This window comes from Notolepis coatsorum, assembly GCF_963971535.1.
Source record: "Notolepis coatsorum genome assembly, chromosome: 1".
Classification (NCBI taxonomy): Eukaryota; Metazoa; Chordata; class Actinopteri; order Aulopiformes; family Paralepididae; genus Notolepis; species Notolepis coatsorum.
The window spans coordinates 122,697,771-122,708,070 of NC_140165.1; the positions used below are offsets into that span (position 1 = coordinate 122,697,771).

Below are 10,300 nucleotides of genomic sequence, written 5' to 3' on the forward strand. Positions count from 1 at the left end.
AACACCAAACCCACCACCTCAGCCAACAGCACACTACCTATGGAGACATCGTACCCCCAACCCTGACCATCACTAACAGCCAGGTCAGGAGAGATCAAAGCATGTGCGGGGCAGCTGGCAGCACCGCTCCAACATCTCTTCAACCTCTCCCTGAGGCTGGAGAGGGTGCCCCAGCTCTGGAAGACCTCCTGCATCGTCCCGGTGCCCAAGAAGGGACGACCCAGCACCCTCAACGACTACAGGCCAGTCGCTCTGACGTCACACGTCATGAAGACGTTCGAGAGGCTGGTCCTGCAACACCTCAAGCCCCTGGTGTGTGACTCCCTCGACCCCCTGCAGTTTGCATACTTACTTATCCTCTTCGTCCCGGTTGGGGCATAAGGCCGCAATCATACACTGCCACTGAATCCTGTCTCGTGCTTTGGCCTGCGCTTCGTCCCAGGAAAGACCCATCTCCTTCAGCTCCATCATCACTGTCCTTCGCCAGGTGTTCTTTGGTCTACCCCTCTTTCTCTTCCCAACTGGGGTCCATCTCAAGGCAACTTTGTGTAACCTTTCATTGGCAGTTTGCATACCAGGCAAACATCGGGGTGGAGGACGCCATCGTCTATGTGCTCCACAGAGCGTACACGCACCTGGAGAAGCCACGCAGATCAGTGAGGATTATGTTCTTCGACTTCTCCAGCGCCTTCAACACCATCCAGCCGTCACTGCTAGCAGAGAAGCTCTCCGTGATGCAGCTGGAGCACGGCTTGGTGGCCTGGATCAAGGACTACCTCACTGACAGACCGCAGTACGTCAGACTACAGGACAGTCAGTCTGACGTACTGGTGAGCAACACCGGCGCCCCCCAGGGAACTGTGCTGTCACCCTTCCTCTTCACCCTCTATACCTCAGACTTCTGCCACAACTCAAGCGGGTGCCACCTGCAGAAGTTCTCTGACGACTCCTCCATCGTAAGCTACATCACCAACGAAGATGAGGAGTACAGAGCCCTGGTGGAGGGCTTTGTGGGGTGGAGCGACAGCAACCACCTCCAACTCAACACCAGTAAGACCAAGGAGCTGGTGGTGGACTTCCGGAGGGGCAAGAAGAGCCCCCCCCCCCATCACCATCCAAGGGAAGGAGGTGGAGGTGGTGGAGTCATATAAGTTCCTTGGGGTAGACCTGAACAATAAACTGGACTGGTCGGACAACACAGAGGCCCTCTAGTTCAAGTTTCAAGTTTCTTTAATAGTTGTCATACAGAAGTACAGAATACTTTTGTACAAAATGCTTCTTACTGTTGCGCTCCAGAGACTGTGCATGACAAGATAAGTATGAAATAAAAACATAGTAAAAATTAGAAGAAAAAAAAAGAGGTCACAGTGTTCAGTTTAGACATATGTACAATGTTCGTAGACGTAGTTACCATACAATATACAATACTGTGCAGTGTACTAATATACAATACTATATAGTGCAAGGCATAAATGGACGAGGTGCAGTTTAGGTACAATTCACAGTAGGTGTACGAGTTGTAGTGCAAATCCTTTATCAATAAATATAAAGTGTAAGTGTGTTTGTGTGATCTAAAGTGTGGAGAGTGGGTGCTGCAGTGTGTTGTTTGTTTGAGTGAGTGTGTGTGTGCGTGTGGGTGTGTGTGCTGTGTGCATTTGATGGTTGTTGCATAGTGATTATTGTTCGTTTAGCGATTATTGTTCGTTTAGCAGCCTGATGGCCTGGGGATAGAAGCTCCTTCTGAGTCTTTCTGTGCTCGCCATAAGACTCCGGTATCGCTTGCCTGACGGCAGCAGTTCAAAGAGGCAGTTGTTCGGGTGGCTCGAGTCCTTAATAATTCTCTTAGCCTTCCCCTTGCACCGCTTGTTGTAAATGTTCTGGAGGGTGGGAAGCCCCCCTCTAATTGTGCGTTCGGCTGAACGTGTCACTCTTTGTAGTCTGCTACGGTCTTGTGCAGTGCTATTCCCAAACCAGGAGGTGATGTTGCCGGTCAGGATGCTCTCTATTGTACATGAGTAGAAGTTCCTAAGGATCTTCTGACTGACTTGGAACTTCCTTAGGCGCCTGAGGAAGTAGAGGCGTTGTCGTGCCTTCTTCACAACACTGTCAATGTGTGTGGTCCATGTCAAGTCCTCGGATATGTGGGCTCCGAGGTACTTGAAACTGTTCACTCTCTCAACTGGTGCCCCGTCGATGCTGAGGGGGCTGTAGTCCTTGACCCCCGACCTCCTGAAGTCCACAATCATCTCTTTTGTTTTGCTGACGTTCAGGGAGAGGCAGTTCTCCTGACACCACTGTGACAGGTTCTCTACCTCTTCCAGGTAGGCCCTTTCGTCATTGGCAGAGATCAGGCCCACCACTACTGTGTCATCAGCAAATTTGATGATGGTGTTGTTGTTCCGCTGTGCTACGCAGTCATGTGTGTACAGGGAGTAGAGGAGGGGGCTCAGAACACAGCCCTGGGGGGCCCCTATGTTGAGCGTGATGGATGAGGAGGTGCAGTTGCCGGCTCTTACCACCTGGGGTCTGCCCGTCAGGAAGTCCAGGACCCACTGGCACAGGTCATAGTTCAAGCCCAGGTCCCTGAGCTTGGCTATGAGTTTGGAGGGGACTATGGTATTGAATGCTGAGCTGTAGTCGATGAACAGCATTCTCACATAGTTCCCCTTCCTCTTGTCCAGATGTGATGCTGCTGTGTGCAGCACATGGGCTATGGCGTCCTCCGTGGACCTGTTGGGGCGATATGCAAATTGCAGAGGGTCCAGGTTGATGGGGAGGGAGGAACAGATGTAGCCCTTCACTAGCTTCTCAAAGCACTTCATGGCTATGGAGGTGAGGGCTACAGGGCGGTAGTCGTTGAGGCAAGCGGGCGTAGATTTTTTGGGTACAGGGATGATGGTGGACTTCTTCAGACAGGTGGGGATGACGGCCTGTTCCAAGGACAGGTTGAAGATGTCAGTGAATACCGGGGCCAGTTGGTCGGCACAGACTTTTAGGACGCGGCCGGGGATGCCGTCCGGTCCTGCTGCCTTCCTGATATCCACTTTTTTAAAGATCCGTCTCACCTCATGCTCTGTTACCCTGAACACTGAGTCTCCATCAGCAGACCCCCCCCCCCCCATTGCCGTGGTTTGTAGGCTGGTGTTGTTATTCACAGCCTCAAACCTCGCATAGAAGGAGTTGAGATCATTTGCTAAGGAGATGTCACTGTTCAGTTCTACAGGAAGGGACAGAGCAGGCTGTTCTTCCTGAGGAGACTCAGGTCCTTCAACGTGTGCAATAGACTCCTGCAGTCATTCTACCAGTCTGTAGTGGCCAGCGTCCTCTTCTATGCTGTGGCATGCTGGGGAGGCTACATCAACTCGAGGGACACCAACAAACTGAACAAGCTGGTGAGGAAGGCTAGCTCCGTGGTGGGAGTCGAGCTGGTCAGACTAGAGGTGCTGGCAGAGAGGGGCATGAGAAGGAAGCTGGCTGCTATCCTGGAGAATCCCTCCCACCCCCTCTACGACGAGCTAGTCAAGATGAGAAGCACGTTCAGTCACAGACTCATACCCCCCCGACACTCAACTAACTGCCTCGGCCAGTCCTTCATACCAGCGGCCATCAGGCTCCACAACAGTGGGCAGGGACTGCTGCCAGACATCCAACTACTAGGAACCTAGTAGCTGACTCCCACCTAAAAGGACAATATACTTACCTTAGGCATACCGCACCGCATGTGAATACTGTATACTTCATCAGAGAATATATTTAGCATTTTTAGATTATATATTAGATTAGATTTAGACTACTGCCAGAGACTACCCACCCCAGTTAGGACAGCCGAAACCCGTCCAATCTTTCGCCGTCGACTAAAGACGTACTTCTTCAACCATTATCTGAAATAATGGGAAAAAAAACGAACCTACACTGTAACACGCAACACTTTGATGAACATTGTTACTCAGCTGATAGAGTTGTGCCCTTCCTGATGGCTTGTCATACAGAATTTGTAAGTCGCTTTGGATAAAGGCGTAGAAGCTAAATGACTAAATGTAAATGTAAATGTACTGGATTATTAGATTACATATTGGATATATTTAGCTTTTTTTTTATTTTTTTTTATTATATATTAGATTATATTTAGATTATATATTGTAACTATATTTATTGTAGGGCAAATATAACTGAGAGGGCATACATACCCTCATCTCGCACCTTGTTGCCCATATGCCATGTTAATTATATTGTACATTGTTTACACTGCCTTTTTATTCTAGTTTTATTTTTACTTCTCCACTGTACTATAATTCTGTGACCTGTATCATGTCTTCTACCTGTACCCCCCCCCCCCCCCTGCTGCTATGATGCCTGAATTTCCCCAATGGGATCAATAAAGGAATATCTTATCTTATCTCTTAATACTAAACACTACATGGACTGTTATACGTTATGGACTAAGTATACTATCATCATACTACTGTGACTGAATCCTGACATGCACTACTGTTATCACTATTATCACTAGCACCATGTTATTATTACCTATTGTTGATTTAGAATTTGAACGTCAACATTATGAACGAAGCTTCGAACTATCCGGTACAGCCCTGGCTAGCATGTTTTGATATTGTCAATGATCTCACTTTTACTAGGTGACTAACTAACTCAAATATGCCACACAAAAAAATAAGGAAAATGGACATACAGTAGGGACGTTTTTTAGTCAAAGGGCCGCAGAGACAAGTGACACAGGGACACAGGTAAGGTCTTACAATGGCTTAGTGATTATAACAGTGCAGTTCAGCATTCAGTAACCCACGCTTTTTGTGGACGTGTTTTTGATACTGCATTCTGTTGAACACACACCTCAGAACCGTACCTAAGGAAAATTGGCTCAATTACAAGAAAAATTATGATATTACATTCTGCTCAGCATAATTTGTATGCAAAATATTGTGGTTCCCTGCTTTAGTCTGTTGCCACATTTCTATACTAAATGCTTGTGTAGTCCTGTGTCATACCTAAATGTCATGTAAGTGAATTGTATAGAAACAACTCACCAAAAGTGACTATTGCACAACTGATTTGACTAAATCAACCCTCCCTCCTTGCCACGCCTTGGCTTTTACTGAAATGACACCGGCACCGGGTCGGTAGTGAGGGGGGGGGGGGGGGGGGGTCAGTGGGCGGAGAAGGACTTGCGCGGTTTGACACTCGCTCGTGACTCCGTTGACTGGACGCAGTGTGTCGCCGAGCTCTGCCACACCTCTCTCTCTCTCTCTCCCTCTCTCCCCGCTCTCTCTCTCTCTACCTCTCACTCTCTCCCTCTCTCTCCCCGCTCTCTCTCTGTGTCCCCCCTCTCTCCCCTCTATCTCTCTCCCTCCTTCTCTTCCTCTCTCCCCCCCCCCTCTCTCTCTCTATCTCTCTCTCTCTCCCTCCCCTCTCTCTCTCTCTGTTCCTCTCGCTCTCCTTCTCTCTCTCTGTCTCTCCCCCCCCTCCCCCCCTCTCTCTCTCTCTCTCTCCCCCCCCCCTCTCTCTCTCTCTCTCTCTACCTCTCACTCTCTCTCCCCGCTCTCTCTCTCTGTGTCCCCCCTCTCTCCCCTCTATCTCTCTCCCTCCCTCTCTTCCTCTCTCTCTCCCCCCCTCTCTCTCTCTCCCCCTCTCTCTCTCTCCCTCCCTCTCTTCCTCTCTCCCTCCCCCCCTCTCTTCCTCTCTCCCTCCCCCCTCTCTCTCTCCCCCCCTCTCTCTCTCTCTCTCTCCCCCTTTCCCTCTCCCCCCTCTCTCTCTCTCTCCCTCCCCCCCCCCCCCTCTCTCTCTCTCTCTCTCTCTCTCTCTCTCTCTCTCCCCCCCCTCTCTCTCTCTCTCCCTCTCTCTCTCTCTCTCTCTCTCTCTCTCTCTCTCTCCCCCTTTCCCTCCCCCCCTCTCTCTCTCCCTCCCTCCCCCCCCCCTCTCTCTCTCTCTCTCTCTCTCTCTCTCTCTCTCTCTCTCTCTCTCTCCAGTCTGCGCGCTGGACGCACACAGGACTCATGACTGCGCTCAATAATCGAAGTGGATCTTTCCGCGGACGACGTGGTAACAAGGTTTATAATTATAGGTTATAGGTCTCGTGACAGGAAAACACACCAACCCGCAGATATCGAGTCTATTTCACAGCTGATTATTGGTTTATTTACATCGCGTATGTTTGAGAATTAAAATGTCTGGAAAAGTTATGATTGAGCCAATTGGTTCTTTGAATCGTTTGACAACCTTACCGGTTTAGCGTGACGTTTTCTTACCAACTTAAAATGTTTTTATTGATCCAAACTGACCGAATTGATAACCCGCGCTCTTGATTTACATCTAAAGACGTGTTCCATGGTTACAGTTAGAGTACCCTATTGGTTCACTGTCAGACCTGGCGTTAATAACCTGTTATACACACAACGTTCATCAGAAAAGGTTTGTTTTTCTTAATATGATTATCTTTTTCACCAGGTTACCCAACGTGACTGGAGAACTTCTTGATGGCACATGACAGAATCTCGAAGACATCTTTAGAGTGCAAGGTATGTTGTCTGCCTTCTATTCCAACATCCTTCTCTCCACTGAGTTCAGCTGTCTCTTAAAACACTGTTCAGATTATTAGTGTATCTGTATACATTAGTTAGTAATGCTGTAATGGTTCGTTTGTAAATTGAAATGTCCAAAAAGTTTTTAAAGTTGTTGGAAAAGTTCAGCCTAAACCGTTCATGAAATAATAACTCAAGTTAGCCCATAGCAAGTAATTACAGAATAATGTTTTAGACTGCTAAAGAAACACTTAGCCTTTTTAGTCACAAATAGTAACAACCTTTGATTAGTTTATTTGCCGTAGTTGTCGGATACAATTATTTTCTCCGTATTATTGTTCTCCTGCACATTAATACAACATAGTCACTTTAGATGTATTGTTTCTCAAATACCAATGCAGTGTTATCACCAACAGTCTTACTGTACTTGCCAAAGACACTTGCAATCAGTTGTTTGATATTGATTAATGGACCAGAAAAGGCACAGACCCACCTACAACTTGATTGCGATAGGCTTTGGATATTTGATATGAAAACACTTATTATTAGTGTTTTATAATGTGTACTGATATATACATTATGGTAATAACTCACTTCCCTTCTAAAGTGTGAGTGATTTTGAGTTCTTATATGTGACCAAACGTCTGTAATTATTACACTGCTGTCTTGTCTAGTTAGCTCGTCTATAATATACAAGTCGGAATGGATGAAGGATTATTGTTAGGGATGCTCGATATTGGCTTTTTTACCGATACCGATATTCCGATATTGTCCAACTCTTAATTTCCGATACCGATATCAACCGATATCAACCGATACCGATATATGCAGGGTTTCCCCCCCCCCCAAAAAACAGAATAATTTCAGGTAACTAATAATTTCACTGGATATATATAACAAATATTGTTATTGTTTTTTTAAACCGATACCGATATTTTCCGATATCACATTTTACTGCCGATATCGGCCGATAATATCGGACATCCCTAATTATTGTGGTTTCTGTTCCACGTTGCAGGATGAAGAGACGATGGGCCCCCTTCTTAAATAAACCCAGGTACCAGTGCGTCCTGTTCTCCCTGTCGCTGCTGACCGTGTGTCTGCTGAAGCTGGTCCTGGTCCGCGTGGCCGTGAGGGACAGCTTCTACATCCAGCCCTATGGCATCAGCGCCAGCTCCTCTGCCGGCCAGGCCCGCAGGTACGACATCAACTGCACCGCCGTCTACCAGCTGGACCCGGTGGAGATCGGCAAGGCTCTGGAGATCCGCAGGAAGGTCATCGTGGACTTGGACGACGACGCCATCGTCTCCTTGACCTCGGACTGTCGGCGCTTCGCCGCGACGAGGGGGTACGACGAGCTGCCCGTGTCCGCGGAGGAGCGGCGCTTCCCGCTGGCCTACTCCCTGGTGGTGCACAAGAACGCGCCCATGGTGGAGCGCATCCTCCGCGCCATCTACGCGCCGCACAACGTCTACTGCGTGCACTACGACCAGAAGTCGTCGCCGGCCTTCATCGCGGCCGTGAGGAACCTGGCTCGCTGTCTTCCAAACCTGTTCGTCGCCTCCAAGCTGGAGTCTGTGGAGTACGCCCACATCACCAGGCTCAACGCCGACCTCAACTGCCTCTCCGACCTCCTGGGGTCGGAGGTCAAGTGGAGGTACGTCATCAACCTGTGCGGCCAGGACTTCCCGCTGCGGTCGAACCGCGAGCTGGTGTCGGCGCTGCGGCGGCTGAACGGCAGCAACATGCTGGAGTCCAGTCGGCCCAGCGAGCTGAAGAAGCAGCGCTTCCGCTTCCGCCACGAGCTGAAGGACGTGCCGTACGAGTACCGCCGGCTGCCCGTCCGCACCGCGCGGCCCAAGGATGCGGCGCCGCACGGCATCGAGGTGTTCACCGGCAGCGCCTACTTCGTCCTGTCCCGGGAGTTCGTGAGCCACGTGGCCGGCAGCCGGACGGCGCGCGACTTCCTGGCCTGGTCCGTGGACACGTACTCGCCGGACGAGCACTTCTGGGCCACGCTGGTGCGGGTGCCCGGGGTGCCGGGCCACATCCCCCGGTCCCACCCCGACGTGTCGGACCTGAAGAGCAAGACGCGGCTGGTGAAGTGGAACTACCTGGAGGGCTCCCTGTACCCGCCGTGCACGGGCGCCCACATGCGCAGCGTCTGCATCTACGGAGCGGCCGAGCTGCACTGGCTGCTGAACTTTGGCCACTGGTTTGCCAACAAGTTTGACCCCAAGGTTGACCCCGTCCTCTTGAAATGCTTGGAGGAGAAGCTCGAGGAGAAGCGGAGAGACGGCGCTGACGTGCTGCTGGAGTGAACAGGAGAGACGGCGCTGACGTGCTGCTGGAGTGAACAGGAGAGACGGCGCTGACGTGCTGCTGGAGTGAACAGGAGAGACGGCGCTGACGTGCTGCTGGAGTGAACAGGAGAGACGGCGCTGACGTGCTGCTGGAGTGAACAGGAGAGACAGCGCTGACGTGCTGCTGGAGTGAACAGGAGAGACAGCGCTGACGTGCTGCTGGAGTGAACAGGAGAGACAGCGCTAACGTGCTGCTGGAGGTACTAGAGCAGTCTACCTAGTAATCCGGAGGTTCCCGGTTTCGATTCCCGCTCCTCCCCGGGCAGCGTGTCGAAGTGTCCTTGAGCGAGACACTTAGACACCCCTAACTGCTCCCGATGAGCAGGTGGGCACCTTGCGTGGTCTCCACTCTCCTCCTCCTCCGCCGTCGGTGTGTGAACGTCTTGAGTGAATCAAATGTGAGGAACAAAGTGTAAAGCGCTTTGGATCAAAGCTGCTATAAAAATGCAGCCATTTACCATCTGGGTTTATTTTTGTCACTAGACAGAGATAGACGATTGCTCTCTCCTTCAGTGGCGGAATATTGCACTTGCTCAATAGAAAAATTCCCTTTCCATATAAACCCACTTGTGTCACCGATTAACTTAACTAAAAGAAAAGTGCCTATCTCTGCTGTAGAGTGTACTTCTGCAGAGGACTTATTGTATGTCACACAATGATGACTTCTGCAGAGGACTTATTGTATGTCACACAATGATGACTATTGCAGAGGACTTATTGTATGTCACACAATGATGACTATTGCAGAGGACTTATTGTATGTCACATAATGATGACTATTGCAGAGGACTTATTGTATGTCACATAATGATGACTATTGCAGAGGACTTATTGTATGTCACATAATGATGACTATTGCAGAGGACTTATTGTATGTCACATAATGATGACTATTGCAGAGGACTTATTGTATGTCACACAATGATGACTATTGCAGAGGACTTATTGTATGTCACATAGGGCTGCAACTAACGATTATTTTGGTAATCGACTAATCTGTCGATTATTTTTTCGATTAGTCGACTAATCTAACGATTATTTTTGTCATTCGATTAGTCGACTAATCTAACGATTATTTTTGTCACACCCTCAATCTCTGCTTCCTGTGGGCATGGCTCCTTCCCCAATGCATGTTTTACCTCACATGTTCAAGTCTGCACACCTGTTGTCCAGTCCCTCTGCCTTAACAGTTAACTTAACATAACATGATGATCCCATAGCAAATTAAAATAATGACTCATGAAACATTTGAATTTGGATCTTAAGCAACTTTAAATCAAAATGTATTTGAACAATACAACAATCACTCATAACAAGATAAATAAATTAAATAATACAAATTAAAGTGGAAGTGTTTAAATAACTTTAAAAAATATATAGCAGACTTCTTAGCTTAACATC

General features: G+C 48.9%; 1 protein-coding gene across 1 annotated transcript; it reads left to right on the forward strand.

Moving 5' to 3' along the window:
* Positions 1–6,008: 6,008 nt before the first annotated feature.
* Positions 6,009–9,174, forward strand: LOC311228038 (beta-1,3-galactosyl-O-glycosyl-glycoprotein beta-1,6-N-acetylglucosaminyltransferase 4-like). The gene is made up of 3 exons (XM_084313935.1): positions 6,009–6,057; positions 6,463–6,533; positions 7,555–9,174. Exon 3 carries the CDS (start codon positions 7,556–7,558, stop codon positions 8,855–8,857), a length of 1,302 nt encoding a protein of 433 aa, XP_084170061.1. The 5' UTR covers positions 6,009–6,057; positions 6,463–6,533; position 7,555; the 3' UTR covers positions 8,858–9,174.
* Positions 9,175–10,300: the final 1,126 nt, after the last annotated feature.

What these genes read in the sequence shown, in the direction of transcription:
- LOC311228038 (XM_084313935.1), top strand. Translation starts at nt 7,556, where the DNA reads ATGAAGAGACGATGGGCCCCCTTCTTAAATAAACCCAGGTACCAGTGC.